The sequence below is a fragment of the Spermophilus citellus genome (genome assembly GCF_964194105.1).
Source record: "Spermophilus citellus genome assembly, chromosome: 3".
NCBI lineage: Eukaryota > Metazoa > Chordata > Mammalia > Rodentia > Sciuridae > Spermophilus > Spermophilus citellus.
This window is the reverse complement of record NC_138184.1, coordinates 223,550,765-223,575,842: the sequence shown is the minus strand read 5'-3', so window position 1 is coordinate 223,575,842 and position 25,078 is coordinate 223,550,765. Positions and strand designations below refer to the sequence as shown.

Genomic DNA, 25,078 nt, shown 5'->3' with positions numbered 1-25,078 from the left:
CAGGTTGTTATTACAGCAAGTGTGAACACAGAAGACAGTGGATAGACAGTGGGCCGGGCAGCTCACCCTGCAAACACGACTTCATGTCAGTGGGTCAGACAGGCCGCACCTTCAAGGAAAGGATGCCTGGTAGCATTTTAAGATTCCAGTTTTAAACGGGGTTGAGGATTGGCCATTGGAACAATGTGTCAAAATCCAGAGTCTTGAAGGACATGAGCTTTTGCTAATGACTGCTCTGTTTCCTCTCACGGATGAGTCAGAATGGTCTGCCTTCCTGGCTTGTCTGCTTCTGTTGCTTTCAGTCCTTAATCATATTGACTATTTTTATCACAGAGGAGAAGGTTAAAGCAGGGCTCCTAACCTCTCTTTATGTGAGGTCCAATCCTAGGTGTTCTCTTACCATGATTCACCCTCATGGCTGCCACGGAAGTGGTGCAGGAGCTGTTCCCCACGAGGCCCCTCTTGACAGGTGAAGGGGGCAAGTGACACGTTCCCATCACAAGAGCTGATTCAGGCCAGTTTGACTTTGATCTTTCTGGACCTGCCAAAGATCCAGGCTTTCCCCCAAAGGACCGCTGCAGTGATTCTGTGGCAATGATTCTGACATGAAAAAGCTTCTACTGAGTCTTAGTTTTATGTCTTTGATGACCTACAGCTCTACAGGTTGCAAAAAGCTTTAAACTAGCTGGAACTACAGTGTTTTAAAGTCATTTGTTTGGGAATCTATAGCATCACATAAAAAGAAGCCAGAGAAGGAGAAAGTAAAATTAAGGAAAATGGATATGTTTATTCCATTTAAATAAATCTTTTTGCTTTTTTGCCTTGTTTCTAGCCCTTAATCCTCTCAGATTTACAATGGAATGTTGATAGTTGCTGGAAATAGCCACGAATTTTACAGAATAATTGGCCCTATTTTAAGACACTGTTTAGAGTGTATACTACATTGTGTGGCTATAAAGTAGCAAAATAGATTTTTGCATGTTGCTGCTGGAATCCATCCTCATTATTTCTAGTCACACATTGTGTATATGTGTGAGTGTGGCAACATTTTTTAGTTTGAAGGCCCTGTATAGCTTTTAGAAGTTAGAAAATAATAGAATTAATTGCTTTGAATTTAGTCATTTTGCACTGGGCAAATATTGATTTCTTTCCCAACACCTTTAATTTCTAATGGAGCTTGAAATTAACTTTGGATTTTAATTCTATTTTATTCTGGGTTTGTACATCAAGACCATTAATTATGTCAGGAGAGTGCTGAGGGAATTGTTTTGGAGTCAGGAGCCCACAGAGCCTCACAGCCCTTGGACCCCCACCAGGGGCGGGAGTCTGTGTGGGAGGTGCATTCCATCAGCACTTTTATGAATGAGCAACTAGGTAAAAGAAAGTTGGCCTGGAAATGTTAGGCTCAGATCACTTGCTGATGTCTGCATCATTGTGTGTGTGTGTGTGTGTGTGTGTGTGTGTGTGTGTGCGCTTGCATATTTAATGAGGGTGGGCAAAAATGATCAGGCTGCAAAAAAGATTTCCATGAATCAACGTGGCCTGGAAAATGAGCTTTTCTGATTTACAGGGCAATAGTCTACTTAGCTGAGAGAAAGAAAAAGCAAATAAAGGATATACACGCACACATACACACAAATGTGTATGTGTATATAGTTATACATACAGTATTATTTTCAAATATATTTATACTAGTGTAAAAATAAGTTAAACTGCAAATTTTAAGATAATTGCAATAAGTCTTTCTCTGAGTTTCCAACTTTCTTAATGATTTTCTATTATGTTTATTAAGCAGGAAATAAACTGCTGCTGGGATCCCGTGGAGTCCTGGGCTTTCATCTACACCTAGAAGTAAAAACCGTGTGTCCCTCTGTTTTTCCCAGAGGTCCTTAAACTTGCTCTCACAGAAGCTGCTATCGGTCCGAGAAACATTAGCAGGAACAAGGTGGGAACTTTAGGATGAGTCTCCTCTATAAAATCCACAATAGGAAGCTAACTCCCAGGACCGCCTTCCCTAATTGTCCAAGGGAGAACCTGTAGACTCTCAGAGTTATCAAACTGTGCCAGAGGCAGGAAGTGTGGGAAGCACAGGTTTCATGAAATGGACGGGGGATGGATTGAAATCTTGCTCTGTCATATACTCTGAACCCCTGTTTTTTAATCTATAAAATGGACCAGCAATATCTTCCTCACTTGCAATTTGGAAAAATGTTGAGTTCAATCCTTAACAGACATCCCTCTCTGTTCTTATTAACTTTCTTTCAACCAGCAGCATGTGTTCAAAATTAAAAAGTTAATTAACAAAGACAGACTTCAAGTTTTTATAAAATGTAGGAGAATACTTCCAAGGCTCACATGATTTACATTCTAGAAGGAAAGAACTATTAAATTTTTTTAAAAGAAAAAGTAAAGAAACGAAGTGTACAAATGGCAGATAAATCATACGGATGCTAATTGCTATGGACATTTTCTTTTGAAAAAGAGAAATCATTTTCACTTTGGGAGAAGACAGATTTCAGAAGAGAAGAATAAAAAGTGACAGGATACAAAATTAATATCCAAAAATTCATGCCTTTCCTATATGATGAATTTGCTGAAAAGGGATTCAAATCAAGAAAATGGTTCCATTCACAATATTCTCAAGGATTACTTAGGAACAAATCTAACCAAGGAGGTAAAAGACCTCTACAATAGAATCATAAAACACCAAAGAAAGAAATTTAAGAAAAAACTAGAAGATGAAAGACCTCCCATGTTCATGGATGGGCAGAATTAATATTGTTAAAATAGCCATGCTACCAAAAGCAATATACAGACTCCATGCAGTCTCCATCAAAATAACAATGACATCCTTAAAACAATAAAACAGAACAAAAAACAGTCCTAAAGTTTATTTGGAAGAATAAAAGATCCAGAATAGTCAAAGCAATACCAAGCCAAAAAGCAATGTTGGTGGTATCATAATACCTGACTTCAAATTATACCACATACATACAGTGACAAAAACTGCACGGTACTGGCATAAAACAGAAACATAGACCCATGGTACAGAACAAAGGCACAGAGACAAACCCACATCCACAGGTTCGTCTGATCCTTGACAAAGGTGCCCAAAACAAACAATGGAGAAACGAGAGCCATTTTAACCAATGGTGCTGGGACAACTGGTTATCCATATGTAGAAGAATGAAGCTAAACAGTTATTTTTTAGCCTGCACAAAAATCAACTCAGAATGGACCAAAAGCCTCAGAATTAGACCAGAAACCATGCAACTCCTAGAAGAAAACATAGGGTCAATTTTCCAGCTTTTAGAATAGGCAACAACTTTCTTCATAGGACCTGCGAAGCCCATGAAATCAGGCCAAGAGTTAATAAATGGGATGTGCCAAATGAAAAAGCTTAAAAAAAAAAAAATCTTTGCTGGCTACTCTGCTTTTTTTGGTAATGGGTCTTGAATCCAGGGGTGCTTTACCCCTGAGCTACCTTTACAGCCTTTTATATTTTTTATTTTGAGACAGGCCTGGCTAAGTCACCTAGGCTGGCCTAGATCTTGTGATCACTCTGCCTCAGCCACTTTAGTTGCTGGGATTAGAGGAAGGTACCCCCAGTTATGGCTGCTTATTCTTCTGACAGAGGAATAGTATCCATAATATATGAAGAATTTGAAAAACTTAATACTCCCTAAAACCCCCGACAAATACCCCAATTAATTAAGTGGGCAAAGGAACGATACAGACACTTCTCAAAAGAAGAAATACAAATGGCCAACAAATATTAAGAAAAAATGTTCAACATCATCAGCAATTAGGGGAATGCAAATCAAAACTACACTGAGATTTCATCTAGATTGCACCTAGAATGGCAACTATCAAGAATACAAATAACAATAAATGCAGGAGGAGATGTGGAGAACAGGGAACACGTTTACACTGCAGGTGGGATTGCAAATTAGTGCAACCACTATGGAAATCAGTACTGAGCTTCCTCAAAAGACTAGGCATAGAACACCATATGACCCAGCTCTACCACTTCTTGGTATTTACCCTGAGGAATTACTCCAGCGACGCAAGCAAACCCATGTTTATAGCAGCACAATCCACAATAGCCGAAGTGTGGAACCAGCCTGTCCATCTGTGGATGGCTGAATAAAGAAAATGGGGCATCTATACACAACGGAATTTTATTCAGCCATAAAAAATAATGAAATTTTGTCATTTTGCTGGTAAATAAATGGAAATGGTGAGCATCTTGCTGAGTGAAATAAACCAAACTCGCAAGTCAAGGGTCATATTTTTTCTCTCCAGTACAGCAACAAGAGAGAAATAAAACAAAACAAAACAAAAGTAAGGGGGACCTCATGGAAATAGAAGGGAGACAAGTGGGGTGAAGGGAGAGACCCAGCAGGAGAAAGAAGGGGAGGGAGAGGGGAGGTGCTGGGGATGAAATGGAATTGCACTGTGTGCTCCGTGTGCATGTACAATACAACAGCAAGTCCCACTGTTGTGTGTAATTATAATGAACCAATGAAAAGAAAAAGAACATCTCCAGTGGAGGGGAAGGGGATGCGAGGACTGTGAGCTCACCCTACGGGGAGTGGGGAGATGTAGGTGCACTGATAGAGGGGAGAGGAGCGCCCTGGGGTGGCACTCGATGGCCCAGGGCAGGAGGCACAGGGACACATGGAGCCATGTGTAGGAAGCACTGTTTGTTGGTAGTGCCCTGCATTCCTCAGGCCCACCCAGATGCTCACATTGGGACTATATTTGGAAACAGAATCTTTACATACATAATTTGTTGAGATGAATTTCTACTGGATTACCATGGGCCCTAAACCCAATAACAGGTGACTTTATAAGACAAAGGAGAGAGCGATCCCAACAGAGAGTCACAGAAACACATGGAAAGAAGGCCACATGAGGAAGGAGCAGAGACTGGAGGGATACACAGTAAACCTAAGGACCCCAGAAGTCACTGGCACCCCCCGGGAGCTAGAGTAGGGCAGGGTCCTGCCTAGAACTTCAAGGGGTCTGTGGTCTTACCAGCCCCTTGATTTTGAACTGCCGCAGAACTGTGAGAAAACACATTTCTGTTGTTTCAACAAGTGAGACTGTGGTCCCTGTGGCCACCCCAGAACACGAGGACCTTTGGCATGCCCCCAGTGGAGTCATTAAGGAAAAGCCCAGGTGCCCTCCCACTGTCTGTCCATGCCTGTCCATGCTCTGACTGTGGACCAAGCAGAGGCCTCGCCTCAGCCTTCCCCGAGTCAGGGTCTCTGTACTGAAGCTTGCCTTTCTTGCTGCTTTCTTTTTCAGCCTCATTGAGGTATAGCTGACGGTGTTGCATAGGTTTAAAGAGGACAGTGTGATGATCTAGCGTGAAGAGATGATTACCACCATCAAGGGAGGACACCCATCAGCTCACGGGGCTGTTTTTATGAGAATACTTAAGATCCGTCTTTCAGCCGGCTTCACATGTGACGCAGAATTAGTAACTCAGGGTACCACGCTGCACATTCGATCCTTAGAGGTTACTCACTGTATAACTTTGTCACCTTTGATCAACATCTGTCCATCCCCTTCCCCTATCCCCCCAGCAGCCACCCTTATTCTCCTCTTGGTTCCCATGAAATTGACTTTAAAAATTTGAAAAACTTAATATTCCCTAACACCCCCCCCCAAATACCCCAATTAATAAGTGGGCAAAGGAAATATACAGACACTTCTCAAAAGAAGAAATACAAATGGCCAACAAATATTAAGAAAAAAAATGTTCAACATCATTAGCAATTAGGGGAATGCAAATCAAAACTACACTGAGATATCATCTAAATTGCATCTAGAATGGCAACCATCAAGAATACAAATAACAATAAATGCAGTGGTACCAGACAGTGTTTGTCTTTTTCACTGTGGTTTACTTCACTTAGCTCAACGCCCACTAGGTTCAATCATGTCATTGCAAAAGCAAGAATTTCCTTCCTTTTGTACAGCTGAGTGATATTCCATAAGTGTGTGAATGTGCATGTGCATATGTGTGTGTGTGTGTGTGTGTGTGTGTGTAAAATATTTCCTTTTTCTATTCATCCATCAACTAACACTTAGGTGTTAGTGACTGAACGAGTATGTTGTTTATAGAGCTTGGCTACTGTGATGACTGCTGTAGTAAACACAGTAGTTCCGATATTACTTCAATGATGTACTGATCCATTTTCTTTAGATTTATATCCAGAAGTGGGATTACTGAATCCCATAGTAATGCTGTTTTTTGGGGACTCATACTGTTTTCCATAATGGCGCTATGAGTTTATATTTCCACTAGCAATATTCAAGGGTTCCTTTTGCCTACATCCTTAACAGCATTTTTAATCTCTTGTCTTTTTATAATAGCCATCTTCAAAGGTGTAAAATTATATCTCATTGTGGTTTGATTAGCATTTTTCTAAAGATAAGTGATGCAGATTTTCATGTAACTCCTGGACAGTTGCATATCTTCTTTGGAAAAGGCCTATTTGGGTCCTTTGTCCATCTGCATTATTAATTCTGTTATTTGAGGTGAATGAGCCCTTGTATATTTGGGGCATAAAGCCCCCCACAAGATACAAGGTTGGCAAATAGTTTCTTTGCTTTCATAGGTTGTCTTTTCACTTTCTTTATTGTTTTCTTTGCTGTGCAAAAGCTTTTAAGTTTCATGTGGTCCCACTTGTTTATTTTAACTTTCGTTGCCTGAGCTTTTGAAGTCATATCCCAAACTAACAAAACACCATTGCCAAGCCAATACCATGGGGCTTTCCCACAATGTTCTAAGGGTTTTAGGGTTTCAGGTCTTACCTTTAAGTCTTTTATCCACTTGGAGTTATTTCACTTTTTGTGGTGCCAGAGAGAGAACTCAGGGCCTCATGCATGCCAGGCAAGTACTGTACCACTGAGCTAACCTTATTCCCATTTTGAGTTAATTTTTGTAAGCAATATAAGATATGATCTACTTTCATTTTTATTTTATTCTATTTTTTTTTTTTTGCATGCGGACATCTAGTTTTCTGGCACTGTTTATTAAAAAGTCTGTCTTTTATCCATTGTATGTTCATAAGGCCCTTGTAAAAGATTGGTTAGCCTTATGTTTGTGGGGTGATTTATAGATTCTTATCTCTTTTCTGTTCTGTTGATCTGTTTTGATGCTAGTACCATACTGTTTTGATTACTATAGCTTTGCAATATTGTTTGAAATTAAGTAGTCTGCTATCCCTATATTTCTTCTACTTCCTTGAGATTACTTTGGCTATTCAAGACCTTCTGTGGTTTGTACAAATTTGGGGATTGTAGTTTCTATTTCCATGAAAAATGCCATTGGGATTTGATGGAGGTTGCACTGAATCTAGAGATTGCTTTGGATATTGTAGTGATTTTAACAGGATTAATTCTTTCAGCCCAAGAACATGGGATATCTTTCCATCTATTTGTATCTTCTTTGATTTGTTGTGTCAGTGTTTTATAGTTTTAAGTGTACAAGTCTTTCATCTCCATGGTTAAATTAGTGCTATTTAATTTTTGATTTTATTATAAATGAGACGGTCTTTTCTATTTCTTTTTTCTGATATTTCATGGCTGGGGTAAAGAAAGACTACTGATTTTTGCATGATGATTTCTGTGTTTTTCAACTTAGCTGAATTTGTTTGTTAGTTCTGTTTTTGGAGGAGTCTAGCGTTTTCTAACCATGGGATCATGTCACCTACACACAGACAATTTAGCTTCTTTCTTTGTGCTTTAGATGCCTTTTATTTCTTTTTCTGGCCTAACTGCTCTGGCTAGACTTCCAGTGCTATACTGAACAGAAGAGGTAAGAGTGGGTGTCTTTGTGCTATTCCCGATCTTGGAGGAAATCTTTCTGTTGAGTATGATGTCAGCAGGAGGCTTGTCATATCGACCTTTGCTGTGTGGAGGAACATTCCTTCCATACCTAACTGGCTGAGAGTATTTTGTGTTCATGAGAAGAGCCTGGAGTTTGTCAGATGCTTTTTCTGCATTTGATTATCATGTAATTTTGTCCTTCCTTCAGTTAATGGGATGTTTCTGATTTCCATATGCTGCTTCATCCTTCCACGGGGACAAGTCACAATTGATGGAGGGGTTTGATTACTGTGAAAATTGTTTACTGGTATGTTGCTGAGGATTTTTGCATAAATACTTTTCAATGATATTGACCTGTAATTTTCTTTTCTTATATGGTCCTTCTCTGGCTTTGGTATTAGAATAATGCTAACATGAATTTACAAGTGTCATGATGTTTTCTATAGAAAAAAAAAAGTTGACATGAAGAAAATATACCAAATATCTTAATCAGAATCATATGAAAAGAAAATGAGTCTCTACCTTAGAAACAAAGAAAAAATGCCATGTCTCAATGGAGGCCCTCTGTTATACAGCAGAGGACTTTATCTGGTCAGAGCCTGTTAAACTTATCATTTTTATCATTTGAGAGGTATGCCGGGGGTTGGGGGGTGTGTTCATGTGGCTGTGTTTAGGCATGTAGCCATCGATTATAATTCACTTGCTCAAAAATTTAACTAATGCTGAGCAGATAATGAGCAATAAGGTAAACACATGTTCAGAGTGAAGTCATGCTCCCGGACCTGAGTCCTTCCAGTGGGTTGTCAGCCTGTTGAATGTAGATTGCACTGATGACAGAGGCTTGTATGAGGTGTGCTACAATAAGTGTGCATTATGTGATTTGATGTTTATTTGGGATTTATCTGGTGTTAAGAGCTGTCGATGTGTTCATCTTTGTATTATTGATGATATGAAAGAGATCTGACTGCTGTGTTTTTAGTAATATTTCATTTATTTATTTTGATTAATATTTCACTTATTTATTTTGATTAATATTTTAAATGTAAAAGCATCTGTGCCTTTGTCTTCGACCAGTTTTGATAACTGATTCATAGTCTTTCTCAATGTTTCTTACACACGGAATGCCTTTTATCACAAAGGAGAAAGGAGCAGACACCTGCGGTAGATTACAGAGCCTTCATTTCATGTCCCCAAAGAGGCATGATACGAGTCACTCCTGTTGACAGCCATTTGCTTTAATCTAACTCTGGGTTTGCTTGGAAAAACAAAACCTAATCTTTTGATTTTACTTTAAAAATACGTTTTGATCCTAAATATATATTTAAGTCTAAGGCAGGAAATAAATGTTCTTCAAAAAGATAAATTCCTAAATGCTCTAAACTGCATTTCCATGATCTTCAGGATGACCTGAGACAGGCATAGAGCCCTTGCTCTCTCCACATTCAGGCTGTGGAGAGCACAGAGCTGGAAACCCCTGCACTTGGCCTTGCAATCCAAAAGCAGGAACTCTCCCTCCCTGTCTGCCCACCGCACCAACGCCTGGCCAACGTCCCTCCTCCTTCTTGGGTTGAAGGTCGTGGGTCACCACATAGTTGGGAAGAAACCCAGGATGGAATTCAGGAGTTGGCCTCTTGGTAAGGAGACCATAAGAAGGCAGAATTTTAGTCTGATTTTTAAGGAATTAGCTCTGTGATATGCCACAACATCATTAAGTGTTTCAACATATCTACTAGGACTACTCCTCCTTGAAATTCTATATTATCTTTAATTTTTTAAGTCCAGTGTCCCAATTATCAAAGTTCTCCTTATTACACTTCTAAAAAGCTAAGGGTTTCTCAAATTTCAAGTATGATTTTCCACTGGGCTTCCTAATTAAGAAAGCACAATGAAAACACAATTTTCTTAAACTAATAAATAGTAAGACTGCTGGAAACTAAATGATCCCAGCATGAAAATTACAATTTATGTAGATGAAGTTTGTGTGGTTTTTTTTTTTGTTGTTGTTTGATCCCATGTGTGAAATTGATGTTAATCAAACGTCAGAGTGAACCCATTCCTTGGATAAGTAACCACATGTGGTAGAATTTAAGGCCTCACAACTATTGATCTCACCTCAGGAGAGGCCGTGAACGGGAGGCACGGAGTGAGGGGAGGAGGACCAAAGGAGTAGGAGCTGAGATCCAACTCAACATCCCTCAGAAGTGCTTGGAGCAGAGGAGATAAAACACATGGGTTTTACTGGAACATGTTTTTAGGATATTCAAGGTCTCTCAACGTCTAATCCATAATATGTGAGCAAATGTTTTCTATTAATAAATATTCTTGTGCAAAATAAATAAATGAAACGATCGCTAATAACAATTCCAGTGTTTCTCGATCAATCTCCATTCTTCATTATTTCTGCCCCGTGAGTCAGTCAGGACCACCATTTTGATTTCTAAAATTTGTGTTAGCCCCAAAGCACAGTTTAGAGTGTAGAAACAAAGCTCTGATGATCTCTTTTCAGTGAAATGGTAGTGATGGTCTTGAGTTAAAGCAGAAGTTGCAGGAAAGGGCAGATCTGGGTTCTGTCCAGCAACAGTGGGCTGTCAGAACCAGAGGGTGTCACAGAGGAGAAGGGGGACTCACTCTGGCACCACTTGCCCATTCTAATTCGGCATCCCTCCCCAGCCCTGTACCTCTTGAGCGCTCTCAGGATGATGCTTGTGGCTGACTGGCCATGTGGCCAACTGAGGACAGCGGGGTGTTCCACAGTACCTTGGGTTTCCCACCGGGAGTGGTAATCACAGAGCAGCAGGCACCCCGTTAACATCCAAGCAGCAGGCTGGGTTGGCTCACTTAAGGACGTCTGACTTCTCTCCCCAGAGTGCTGGGCCTTGAGATGGCAGGCAGGAGAGTCCTTATCTTTGAAAATCTCATTCCCATAGAGGGAAGTGCAGGATACTTTCTTTTCTCTCACACATAGTTAGCTTAATTCAAAGAGTTACACAGAGGATAAAAACAGTCCCTCTGGACAACAAATTGTTCAACAAAGTACTAAGCACTTTGGAGGAGCTTGGGGACTTGCAGGGCAGTCGGTGTGGGCTGCCCAGATGGAGGTTGTTTGAATTCAGGAATTCAGACCTTCATCACCCAGACCACAGGTAGCCCTGGTAAGCCAGCTCAGTCCAGGCAGGGATGTCCTTTCCACTGACGGTTTAGATGTTCCCTCAGTGGGTAACAGGGACAGAGAGCCACGTGTAGGAAAACACGCAGGCTTCTCTAGGGCTCTGAATTCCGTGGTCACGATAGGAATGGAAAGGCTCTCTTCTCCCTGCCCAAACTGCAGGAGGGGCTTCTGTGTCCAGTCCCGCTGGAGGGCCTGTGCAGCTCTGCCCAGCGCAGAGTGCTGCTCCCAGGACTTGGCAGACACGGCGTGTGTAGCTGTATCTCCACAGGCTCAGGTTAGGCCTGAGAGCATTATTAGGACATTTTAACGCCTGTTAATGAATAATTACAGTCATTTTGTGGATGCCAACATTGCCTGATGCTTGTGTTGGCATCTGTGGTGACAATAAAGGCCTTTCAAGAACAGGGTAGGCACATTTTATAGACAGCAGCTTCCGTGGCCGTTTCTGAACAAAATTATAGGATGAGACCAAGGGACCGCAGACCGTTGGTTCTCTTTCTCACCCTAATTGAAAATAAGATGATATTCTTTAGTCAGACCCATACCCGTTTATAATATTTCACTTGGCTAAGTTAAAAGATTTGCAAATCAAATGTTTCACTAAAATTTGAAAGAAGTCAGATAGGAGGCGACCCAAAGTCAAACATCAAAATTTTCTGGGAAGCTGTCATACTTTACATAGGAAATTTTGCTTCCCTTAAAAATATAACAGAATGAGGTAATTTAGGTGGATAAAATATTTCATTCCAGATTCCAGCAAAGCCAAACATGCTTCGCTCAGCTTCTTTTGCCAGGAGGGAATACACAGGAAGAAGAGAAGTGGAATCAGAGAGAACAAAGTGAATTTTTCTTCATCATGATTTTGTGAAAAGAATAAAAGAAAGAAAGAGAAAGAGAAAGAGAAAGAGAAAGAGAAAGAGAAAGAGAATAAAACAGGAACCAATTCATTTTTCATATTTTCTTAATGTGAATGGTATTAAACCATGAGATTCACTCCTGAGTAGTTTACTTCACAGAGAGTGCCAGGAAAAGTCAAGACCCAGGAATCTTGATTTGGGGGAGTATAAGCCTGACAGTCTTTGGTCACAGCTGGAAGAGATACAATGGGAGGAAGCTTCTCATTCTGCCAGATGTGAGGTTAACAATCACACAGCAACCTCAAATTTAGTTTTTTTAAACCCAAGATTAAACTCAAAACTAAATAACTGAGTGTTTTTTTCTTAGTAAAGCAAAAATACTTCTATCACTTTTATTAAAAAAATAAAGTTGACAATTGAAGGAGTCACATCAAATAGTCCACATGGTTTTCCAAGAACAATTACTAAATATTGTTTAGAATCCTATGATCTCTCCTTATTTCAGAAATAGTCAAGAGCCAAAGCCCGTCATTGGAAAATTTTAGCATCATTTAGGCTACTTCTTTCTCCAGAAGGATGTAAGTTGCTTTACAGTACATTGTGCTCACTCATATTCCACACACTGTTTTATCACACCAACTTGACACACAAACATCTCTCACCCCCTACTGCTATACTGGTATTTTCTTTTTTTTAATATTTATTATTTTTTAGTTGTAGTTGTCAATACCTTTATTTTATTTATTTATTTTTATGGGTGCTAAGGATCAAACCCAGGGCCTCGCACATGCTAGGAGAGCTCTCCAATGCTGAGCCAGAATCCCACCCCCTATTCTGGTATTTTCTAATTATTTATTATTGTTCCTTTTTTGACTAGCATGTCTACTCCACAAGGAAAGGGATTTTGTGTATACTTCTCTACTTGCACCATGTACTGCATAAAAAACAAACACATAATATCATGGAATGAATCAGAATCGCCTGGAAATTAGAAGTAATCCTATACACCAAGCCTGCAAAATTAAAGACATACAGTAAACTTTAGTGACTAGAATCAACATAAAAATAAAACACAGCTTGATTTGGGAGAAATTAAAAAGACCCAAAGAGAGATGGATGCTATTTTTAACTAATCCTCCTTTCCTGTTTTTGAGTCCATACAAGCTTCCCTGAAGTTCCTTACCTTATCCTCAAGTTAAAGTAGACTCTTTCTCTCTATTCTTTTCCCCCATAACCCAGCTTGATGAATGTGTAGAGATGGGTGTTTTCTATTCCATTTTCTCTATACTCAGAAACTTGGATAAGACCCACTGGGATTCAAGCTACAGGGGAGTCTAATGAATAATGCCAACTCCCTCAAGACCCAGCCCAGCATTTTATAGCCTCTGAGAAGTTCACAGTATCACAATCTGTCTCTGTGGCACACACTGCTTTTTAATATGCATTTGCAGATCAACTTTTTTTTTTTTTTTTGCCAAAGCTCAAAGAGAAAAAAAACATATTTTTGAAACAAGTGAAAGAGTCTTTGTAAAACTGAAATTAAATCCTTTCTCTCTATGTTTAATCTTAGCCATGGTTCCAAAGCAGGGCATGACAGAAGGGATTAATTTGAAATTGGGGCTGCCTTAGAAATGTAAAGGTCCTTGGGCTGTGTTTCTCCAAATGACCTGCGCTATTTTAATCCAGTGTGATTTATTGAGTTGTAGCTGAGCGATGGAATGGCCTTTAAATCCCCTTCCAACATTGCTACACAGGTAGCACTTCCCACTTCTGAACCTCACTCTGCCTGTAGATGGCAGGTGAAGATGAGAGAGCGGAGCTGGGAGGGTATTCTCTTTGTAATAAGTGTGACTGCAGGAAGGGACACCACCTGTCCTTGTTTCCCTTTCCCCCAGTGACTGGCTCTGGGAAATAACAGCTCCTGGCCAGGAGGATGCATGCAAGCCTACGGGGCTGGTCAACCCCAGTGCCCATTCTGCACCCTCCACCTGGCCCCACTGGAAGCGAAGTGGCTTCTTTCTCACCCTGATTTCTACCCGTCTATTTAATAAGGAAAAAAAACAAACCACAAAACACAAAGAAAGTAAATATTTAGAAACTATAAACTGAAAAGGTAAAACAATGGCTTTAAATTGCAAAAAAAAAAAATTAAAAAATACTGAAAGTGTCAAGTAGTTTTGGTATTTTCTATGGACCTACATTTATCCATGTTATATAAACATGAAAAGAAGCAAGCTAGACTACCAAGGTAAGCATACGGTACAATTTATTCATAGTTTACAATCTCAGTAAGAGTGATATGGAAATGAATTAAGGTTGGAGAGCTTATTTTTAATTAAACTACATACTTGTTTGGAAGGGTTCTTAACATAGCGTCTGTTTTAGTCAGCTTTTTTTTTGCTGCTGTGACTAAAAGATCTGAGCAGAACAACTTTAGGGAAGAAAAAATTATTTGAAGGCTCACAGTTTCAAAGATCTTAGTCCATGGACTGCTGGCTCCATTCCTTGGGGCTTGAGGTGAGGCTGAACTCATGGTGGAAGAATGTGGTGGAGGGAAGCAGCTCACATGGTGATCAGGCAGCAGAGAGAGAGAGAGAGAGGGAGAGAGAGAGAGAGAGAGAGAGACTCCACTCTCCAAAGACAAAATACATACCCCAAAGCCACACACCCAATGTCCCACCTCCTCCAGCCACATCCTACCAGCCCTGAGTTACCACTCAGTTAATCCCTGTCAGGGGATTAATTCACTGATGGGGTTAAGGCTCTCACAACCCAATCATTTCTTCTCTGAACCTTCTTGCATTGTCTCACATGTGAGCTTTTGGGGGACACCTCACATCCAAACCATAACAGCATCCTAATGCCCAGCCCTCTTCCATTCTTCGCCCACACTCCAGACCTATCCTGCATGGAGAAGAGAGTCAGCTCTCAGCCTATGAATCAGTGAATGAAGTTATTTAGAAAAGGTAGGAATCTAGGCTATGTCCTGTGGCCCTGCACCTGTGTCTCACTCTTTAAGGACAGGAACAGACTGAGCTTCTGAAGTAGGTCATGGTGTTGTGATGGAATGTGGGGGGTGGAGTTCGTCACTTGGAATCAAAGAAGTGTGATCTGACTGCTTCATTCCATGGCCAGATGAGAAAGAACAAATTCACCTTATGCATATACATCGGCCAGTATAGCCATTATATTTGCTAATAAAGCCTTTTATCTTTTCAGAGAGTATTGATAAAAACATTAAGACAACCTATGATCTTTTCCTTGAGAATCACTGATATGAAAATATGGCCTACATTCAGAATGAAGAGTCTGTCAAGGCTTATTATCCTTATATGACGGATAATCAGAAGAAAAGGTTTTTTTTTTTTTTTTTTTTTTTTTTTTTTTTTTTTTTTTTTTTTTTTTTAGAATTAGCAGAATCATAAAAGTTCTTAAAAGTTAGAAAGTAAAGCCAGGTGTGATGGCACATCTGTGATCCCAACTACTGGGGAGGCTGAGATGGAAAGATTGTGAGTTCAAGGCCAACCTGAACAACAGAGGGAGAACTTGTCTCACACTAAACAAAACATCAACAAAATTAAGGATGTTGTCTAAATAAGCAAGGTCACCTTGAATGTCCAGGAGCAAACTTAAGTTCAGAGAGGTTGAGAATTGTCCAAAAGCACACAGCCAAGACAGCAGGGAGCTGGGGGGTGTTAAATCTGACCACTGCTCATTTCTTCACCGTGAGTGAGCCAAGGTGGTGAAGAGCTGACTCCACCCCTCAAGGGAATCCACCCAAGTGTGAAAGACATGGGAGACAGTCATCCCTCTAGAACTGCTGAGGCTCAGCTGGTGGGAAAAAATAAGATGGGCCTTGTAGCCCAAGGCTCTGAGGATTTGACACTAGGGCTCGGAAATCCAAACCTTGAGCTTCCTTTCCTGCCTTGATCTCCCTGTAGCAAGGGTACATAACACACCTATACGATCACTCCGAGGACTGTGATGATCATCGTATTCAAACTTTGCACCAAGTTGAAAGTCAGCTTCCTGACATTCACAAAACAGTCAATATCTAAACACATCCCGCATGTTTCAGAACAGCTCATGCTGTGGACCAAGCACGGAGATGCCAGGGCCCATGGTCTAAGTCATCGTTTTCACAATTCTTCTATCTTCCCATAAGTTATTTTAACGAGTGGTAACATGCTCCCCTAATATGGCCAGAGTTTCCTACAAAGGTTATTTGAAACATGCAGTTTGTTTGCTGCTGTGCTGGATTCCTGCAGGGAGTGTCCTGTGACAATTTTATTCTCTGGGCTGTTTCTGCTGTTATTACTGCCATATAGTCTCCACCTTCCATTAATCCATACTGTAGATTTTGAAAATATTTTTGCAGAACTGGGTTGCTCTCTGGTCTATTTTCCATTTTCCCCCCTTTACTTTTACTCTTTCTTTGTAGTTTCACTATCTCCATAAATTTGCATAAAGGACTTTGATTTTTAAAAAAAAATAACTCTTGATGCCCTTTAGTCTCTGACACCCTTACATTGTTTGATTCAGAGCACACCCAGGGGCATATATGTTACGCTGGGGTCTGTGAGTATAAATCAGGGAACCAAACCAGCACTCTGTTCAGAGGGTCTAGTCCAATGGAGAGGTCAGGCATTATTAGAGAATCACAAGTTACAGAGGCAAAACCATGACCATTACTGAAAGGGAGATGATGAGTGTCTTAGTTAAGAGAATCAGACCTAATTGCTAAGTCAAGGAAAGCTTCTCTGAGGTGGGGGACTGCCCTGCTAAGAGAGAAAAGATGAGTAGAAACACACCTGGCAAGGTAGAAAGGGAGGATGTGCCAATGTCCTGTGGCAGGGAAAGGGGATGGTACATGAAGGATTGAAAAGTCAGTGGAACTGGAGGGGCAAATGGGTGAAAACAATCCTAATAAGAAACTAGGTTAAAGACATGGCTAAACCAAAGAGGACCTTGCAAGCCAGCTGGACCCATAGCTGAGGGATGGAATCCAATTCTGGAAGTCTAAATATCTCAGCTTTGAGATGGACAACACGATTCTATCCAGTGACCACTTGGTTTTGTAGGTATTATTTAAACTCCAAGTTGTCATCATTGATACTTGAACTAAGTATGCTCCAAATGGACACAGGCACCAGGTTTCTAAGTGCCAGCAAATCTACGTGCTCATTCCCCAGGTCACTGTGACTACAACAGGTAGCATTGCATTCTTTTAAAGAATTGTGTTTTGAATTAGAATACTTATGGGTATGAATACTATGAATAACATGATGTGAGGTGTTGAAAATGACCACACCTGGGCAGTAGTAACGTGTAGTATAATTTATGGTTTACAAATCGATGAGCCAATAACAGCTCATCGATAGGATAGTTGCTTTTACGCGCATTTCATTTTTCCTCTAACCTGGCTTGTATCAATTTTACACATATGTTGTGTGGCAATGTCAGGACCTTAGATTTCAGAATTGGAAATCTGGTCATTTTAAAGTTGGAAGAGATTCACTCAAGTCATCTTACTATCATTTGAGACATGATGTCTACCTATAGGGGCCACAATCTCTCCTTTCATAAAATATCATCTTTCATAAAATAAAAGCATTTTCTCTTAGAATACATATCTGGCACTTAAAATCTTTTTATTAATTTTCATCCCAAAACATTGAGTATCTTTGTCAAATACGGAGATATTCCCTTTTATCCTCCTACTCTCTGTGAGTAGCCCGAGGTTTTCAGGGTTTGGAGGATATCCTGGGGAAGTTTAGGGAAATTCTCCATAGAGTGGTTTTATATGTAAGAACGGCTGAGGTCTAAGAGAGGATCTTAAGGAGGAAGAATATCTGTTAAGCCCTGAGATACAGGGTAGCCTCCTGGTGTCAATGCATGGATGAGGGCCACCATTGTCAAAGTGTAAGGCACGCGTGTGGAGCAGGATGGTAATCAGATCCTAGGGACACTGGGAGCTACAGCAAGCCGGGAGGCCCCTCGGAGCATCTCGACAGCACACTGGGAGGAAAGCTGCCTGTCAGCACTGAGTTTGCTCAGGAAGGACATCCTCAGATCCTGGGAGGGTGAGGCCCCTGAGTCAGCACCACTAACAGAGAAGCCATCTGACAAACGTCAGCGTGATTGTGTCACTCAGCCAAGATCTCACACTCAGACATAGCAGGAGGCAATTCTTTGAAACGGAGAATGTTGGCAGAAGACAGTTTTAAAAAGTCTCGAACCCCAACGACTCCCTATATACTCATTTTGTCACAAATGATTCTCTCTTGGTTTTGGACGACAACCCCTGGCTTTCCCTCTCCTATGATCTGACCATCCTGGTGGGAATGGCTCCCTGGGGAACTTTCTCACCAAAGGATGGCACGTCTCCCCTCAGCAGAGCGTGTGTAAATGACAAGATGGAGTCCTCTCTACCACATATTTGCAAGTAAGATCTCTACAAGTTGACCAACTAAAGACTAAACCATTAGATACAAGTCTAAGAGGCGTCTAGACTACCTGTTCATCAAGACTGCCTCTTCAATTCAGGAAAAACAAAGACAATGGAAAACAATCATTCACTTTCAGCCCAAATCTGCCATGAAAATGATAGCAAATAATGTGTGGGAATATGAAATTCAATAGCAAGTTGTGTGATGTGGACATCATTGTTTGCGAAGTTCAGAGCAAAGGGACACGGCTCTCAAAGGAAAGAATAGAAAAACACACGTCAGTGCTACACAGGATGAAGCACTTGGCGTCTCCTGTGAATCACCTGTTAAGCCCACGGTGGCTTCTCAGGTGAGTACTGTGTCCATTGCAGTTGCCAAGGGTAGGAGCAAGGGGTAGAGCCAATTCAAGGGCAAGCAGCCTGACCCAGCCAAACGACGTGAATCGTCCACCCATGTCACTCAAGAAATTGCTCTCTCATCCTGACCAAGGCTGGACCAGTGTAGAAAACGGGCTAAATTAGCATTTTGTAGCCTAATTACAGTGCTTGAAACTCTATCAAATGTTTAGTTATACTAAAGTTCAGGGTTAGCTGGTTTTTTGGGGGAGGGTTGGGGGACATAGTACTATTTTAAAATAACATAATTTCTACTTGGCAGAAATGCTTGGTCTTCTGCAAGAAAAAAAAAAAACAAGGTAAATATTTAGTATAGATTGAGTGTCCCTATCCAAATACTTGGGTTCAAAAGGATTTCGAGTCTTCCTTCTATTTATGTATTGGCTTTTTTAAGTTGGTGTTTTATATCCAAAGGTGGAATGTGCAGTGAAATATTCCTATGTATACAGCATAATCTGGTCCAGTTCATTCTGTAGTCCCTCCTCCAATGGAGTAGAGGAAGAGGAGCAGGGGAGAGAGGAGGGGAGGGATAGAGGAAGTACTGGGGATTAAAACGGAGCAACTTCATGGCATGCATGTATGAATATGTCAAAATGATCCCACTATTACGTATAACCATAATGCACTAATAAAAACATTTTTTAAAAGTTTGAAATTTTAGAGTTTTCTACCTTGGTTTTGGATATTTGCCTAGACTTTACTTATTAAGCATCCCTAATCCAGAAACCCCAAATCCAAAATGCTCCACAACCTGAAAATTTGAGGTATTGTGTAGGTATTATATACTTTCAGATTTTGGAGCATTTTGGATTTTTGAATTAGGGATTCTCAATCTGTAAGACTAGCAAAAATCAAAACCACACAACATGGGACAAGCAATTTGAAATGTCAGCTCATAGGCCTTTAGAAACAAAAGAGATTCAATAACCATTTAGTTAACGGGAGTAAAGAAAGTTCCAGAGAAGTCACATGACTGTCTAGAAGGACACTCTGAGTGGTGACCTCCAGCCAACAGCAGACATCGGGGACTTTCACTTCAATGCTCTTGCCGGGAATGCATCCAGTGACTAACAATGAAAAACCATCCAACTTTATGTATCAAACTTTATGGAACACATTGCATCTTTTTGTTATGTGCCATGCCAGACCTCTTGTGATTTTTAACTCCTCCATGGGAGTATGAAGAGATGTATCAAATCTTTATAGGAAGCAAACATCCTTCAATAAGCTGCAGGGTACACTCTTCCAACCCAAGCCTTTTCTTGAATTATGCAATATGGTTGTTCAGCCTCTATTGATGTGCACACTTGACCTTCACAATATTGAGCAAGGGATCCAGTTTTCATTATTAAAATGAATAGTTCTCCCCTTACAGAAGTAACAAGGGAGTGAAGAGCAAGTAGGAAGGAACACTCAGATATGAGGTAATTTCCCACTTCTACATCTAGAGTTGGCCACACTGAGCATATTTCTAATATCTGCAGTTATGACTCTTATCAACTACTCAATCAAAAGCATGTACTTTTACAATTCTGCCTTTTTCTTTGTAATGTATTTTGCTGTGTTAAAAATTCACTGACTTTTCAATTATCAATATTAAAGCCATCACAGAGGTTGATACCCCGTGACCACTACCAATTCTTGCTCTGTATTTCCTTGGCTTTGCTGTATTTCAGAAACAAGATTTCTTGCATTTAAATATGGTAACTTTCATAGGATAAAAAATTATACTGGTGAAATTAAGATTGCTAATTTTTACCAAAGTTATTTATTTCGGCCTCATCTTTTATAATAATGAATATTGTATACAAAAAGTCAACATTTTGTGTGGTTGGTACATAATTGAGTTATAACTTACTTTTCACCAGATATAATTGTATCTAGTACAATCTTTCCATTTTAGGAAAGATGCCAAGGAGAACTTTTTCTTTTGTCTTTGTTTTTATTTTGTTTTACAAGCTTTTGTGTCCCACATTCTTATTCATTGGATCTTTAAAACTTTTATTGATGCACTATAATTATACACATTAGTGGGATTCCTTGTTACATATTCAGGCATGCACTCAACATAATTTGGCCAATTTCATTCTCCAGCACCTCCTCCTACCCTCCCTTCCTTCCTCCCCTGGTCTTTTTCTAATTAATTTTATTATTAATCATTTTTGTTCTTTGTTCACTAAATTCTTTTCTACATTTAAGTGCTTTACAGATGATGAATCTCCTGTCTGTTGTTACTTATACAGGTTTCTGTTAATGTTAGTTCTTCTAAGAGTCCCTTTATATCTTGTCTTTCATTATTTCCCTCAAAAAATTATTAAATGAAGAAAAATAAATTTCAAACGTTTTTCTCAGTTTATGTCTCACAGTACATTCTAAGCATGATTTCTTAGTGCACATTACTGCAAATCACAGAGAGCGATATTGCATTTTTACTGTACCCAGGACTCTACTCTGAGAATGTTCTGCTTGTCATTTCCTAAAAATAAAGTGAAGAGAAATCTATCTTGTGTAATTAGAGGCCTTAGATGTTAGGGTTTCAGGGTTTTAGCCTATTGAAAGACGGTTGACTCTCTTCTCTCTTAAGACAACACACACCACACAACAGATGACCCCCTTCACTATATGTTTTATGGCAAGCATATTTTCAAAGATGCTTTGTAAAATGGAAGTGCATTATTAAAAAATTAATATCACAATCAAAGAACTAACATTCACTTAAAATATGCTTTGAATTTAAAAGTTTAATCTGTATTCAAACATATGGGATAAAGCTATGTAATACAAGATATAAGGTATTTTTCTGGTCATTGGCACATGTTAGATTGTCTTTTTAATGTTTTTAGAATTTTTCCCTCCTTGTGCTTTTACTTTAGATATATAAGTTGATGGACTTTATTCCCCTTTCTGACTCATTTCTCTGATGTGAAAAAATGGGGCCAAATACTTGGGCTGACACCAGAGGCAACCACTGTCCAGAAATTAAATGTTCAAATTATACTCTGTCTCCCTCTCAGATGAATTGATAAATGATGGTTCAGTCAGAGACATCACACTAACACAATTTCCCAGGCAATCTAACTGGACAGCCCTGGCTCAGACACAAAGAGGGGACTCCACGTTCTGCCTTCCAACTCAAATATGGAATGCTGGAGACTCTGGCCGTCCCACGTCCAGCATGAGGGAACATGTTTGACAAGTCGAACACTATTTTTTTGGAGTAACGACAACAGAATCTGGGCTTTTCAGATCAAGTGATGCAGTGTATAGATAATTCAGGCTGCTAAGCTGTAAAGCATGGCTGAAGACCTGCGATTCTCGTGTGATTACAAGATTAAAGTGAGATAAATTGGCACTCACAGTTGTGGCAGGTGGCCCCGCTGTATCCTGTCTCCTCGCAAGAGCATTTGAAGCTGTCCCACGTTTGCGAGCACTTCCCTCCATGCTCACAGTGATTGGGCACACATCTGTCAGGAAAAGAGACAAACAGAAATAAACCAACAAACAAATGAGATTTATGAGTGGCCAAATTCCAAGCTGTTTGGGCAATCTATCATTTCAATGCCAGGCTGCCTTACTGAGGCAATTAATCCTTGTTAGTTTTAGCAGATTAATATGATTCATGATGGAAGGTGCCAAGCACACAGAAGATGATGTATCACAGGCCTGGTGTTTCACATTTTTGAGTAAATAGTAGATACTCACACCCAGCTGAGGGGCTCATTTGCATATCACAGATTAATTTTGTTTCCCTTTTATCCAAAGACAGAGATCCTCGCCAGATTTCTCCTGGTGAAGGATGGAAGATAAGCCATCTTGTTTCTCTCCTGTTTTCTTCTCTATCAAGGCCAAAACCAAGTTGCAGAGGGATAGTCCTGAGTTTTCCCAAACAATTTTGAGTTTTTGTGATAATGCCATGGCAACAGCAAAGGGAACACATTCACCTAATAAGAAAAAAAGTTCTGTCTTTCAAACACTTCCCCCTGTATCTGACTGGATAGTTTAAGCCACCGACTTAAAGAGGAGCAAACATAATAGAGGGGGAAAATAGGGTTTATGTTCAAAGTTATGTCTTTCCATGCATTAGGAAGCTAACTGTGATGACTAAATGTAACTTTTCTGAACCTTGGTGTCCCCATTTGAAAAGTGGGCAATTATATCTATCTTATAAATATTCTAAAACATCTTATTTTTTAGTTTATTTTAAAACTGATACTCAACATATAAAACTATACATATTAATGGGCTACCATGTGATGTCTCAATATATGTTTACATTGTGTAATGTTTAAATCAGGATAAACCTATCTGTCTTCTCCACCATTTATCACTACCTTTTATGGTAAAAACATTCAAAGTCCTATTTTCTGGCTTTGTGAAATACCCACTGCATAATCACGTCTACAGGCACCCTACTGGTCAGCTGCACTCCTGGACTTCTCGCTGTTTTCTAACTGGAACTTAGTAACCACTGACAACCTTTCCCCAGCCTCTGGTAACCACCATCTCCTCCTGACTTCTATGAGAAGTGTCTTGTTAGATTCCACATGAGTGCTATCACTTAGTACTTTTCTTTTTGTACCTGGCTCATTTCACTTAACACAATAATCTCCCTTCCCCACGACACTGTCACAATGGACAGGATTCCATCTTTTGTGTGGCTGAATAGAACTCCATTGTGTAGATGTACCATGTTAGGTTTGTAGGTAATGTTCCCGAAGTAGATAAGGGGAAGGAAGGAGAGGGTCAAAGAATGAGAGCCGTGCTTATAAATATATGAGTCACAGCTTCCAGGGCACAATTTCATAGCTTGACTGTAGTATAGAAATAGTGAGGTTGAGATCTGTTCTGGAACATTCATGTCAGTGGCACAAACTCTTTCCTGTCTCCTTATCCCATCTCCTTGCCCCTTTCGTCAATTCGTTTCTTCAACTTCCCCATAACCTGCTTCTTTATAAATCCTTGTTTAAAAAGATTGAAAAGAAGTTATTTAATGTTATGTATTAGAATTCACAGACGATATCTAGGTTTCAACAGGAAACTCAGATCCAACAGCAGAACCTATAATAGAGAGTCACAGGCAATGGATTGACAGAGAGCCGCTTTGCATGGAAACCCTTAATCATAATGCCCCACGGCCTTTTTGCTACAAAATCTGATAGAGATGGTCTCAGACCACATTCTCCAACCTATGTTCTTGATTTGTCAACTTTGATGTCTAAGTCTCTTGCAGCAGGGCCCAGCTCAATATGATGTGGAGCTCCTGATTCTTTGTATGTGTGCTATTTCTCCATGATTCCTCAGAAACCTTTATTCCTGCAACAAATATGTAATGAGCACTTGTTGTATGCACAGCACTATGGTAAACAGAAGAATAAGCCTGTATTCACAGCTTCTCAAGAGCTTGCCACTTATGAAAGTAGATACATTATGTATGAGAACTGTAACAGAGGCAAAAATAAAAATGGCACAACTCAGAGACAAACAAAACACCATGGAATTTCTTGTGAGAGATCAAATATAGATTTCAGACACAATTCAAAGCTCCTAGGTTGACTTTCAAAGATCAAACAGGACTATAAAAGAATAAAACAAGAGAAAGAACATTAGTAGGTCGAAGTACAATATAAGCAAAGCCATGATCTTGGATTTTCATGAAGGATGGGAAATCCACTCTATGTTTAATAGACACCTACTTCCCTTTCCATATAATCTGGGCTTGATGGTATGAAGGCTACAAAGATGGTCCTCAAAAGACTTTTTAATGTGGCTGTAGGTGGAGATGGGAGTAAGAGTCATGCAAAATACGGAGCAAGAAGAATTTGGTGAGTCATGACAACCTAATAACTGCTACGGAAACATCTAGATGCTAGAGGAGTGACAGATGGAGGCTACAGAAAGGGCTGAACAGAGCTGAGGACACTTTCACTGGGTCTTAAAAGAGGTGTTTCACTTTATGATTAACTGTTGGAAAGTGGTCCTAGCAGAACAGGAGCAAAGGGGAAGGAAGTACAGCAGCGAGTGGTAGTGGTCCTGAGATGGAAGGGCCCCCTCACAGCACCGTGCATGCAGACCCAGGCCCAGGCCACTGCAGCAGGAACCACATCCACCGTGCTTACTCTCCATGTCACCCTAGAAGGCAGGGAACAGATAGTCCAAATATGCAGGAAACTAAAGCATCCTTGATACTTCAGTGTGAAATTCAGTAAGTATGTGCCTTTGTGTGGTATATTTACTTTCTAAATCATCGTGGGTTAATATTAGCTCAGCCTAATGGTGAGGATCATTTACATCAGCTCATTATATCAATTAATTCAGGGGGAGGTAGTGCAGAAGCCTACTGAGTAGCAAAGGAAAACCAAGTTG

General features: G+C 40.1%; 1 protein-coding gene across 1 annotated transcript in view; it reads right to left on the bottom strand.

The window, feature by feature from the left end:
* The window catches only part of CNTNAP2 (contactin associated protein 2), a 1,934,648-nt gene that overhangs the window by 744,478 nt on the left and 1,165,092 nt on the right, over window positions 1-25,078 (bottom strand). Inside the window, exon 11 of the mRNA XM_081283562.1 lies at window positions 22,073-22,179. Within this exon, the coding sequence (XP_081139688.1) occupies window positions 22,073-22,179 (107 nt within the window). The remainder of the gene's footprint in view (window positions 1-22,072; window positions 22,180-25,078) is intronic.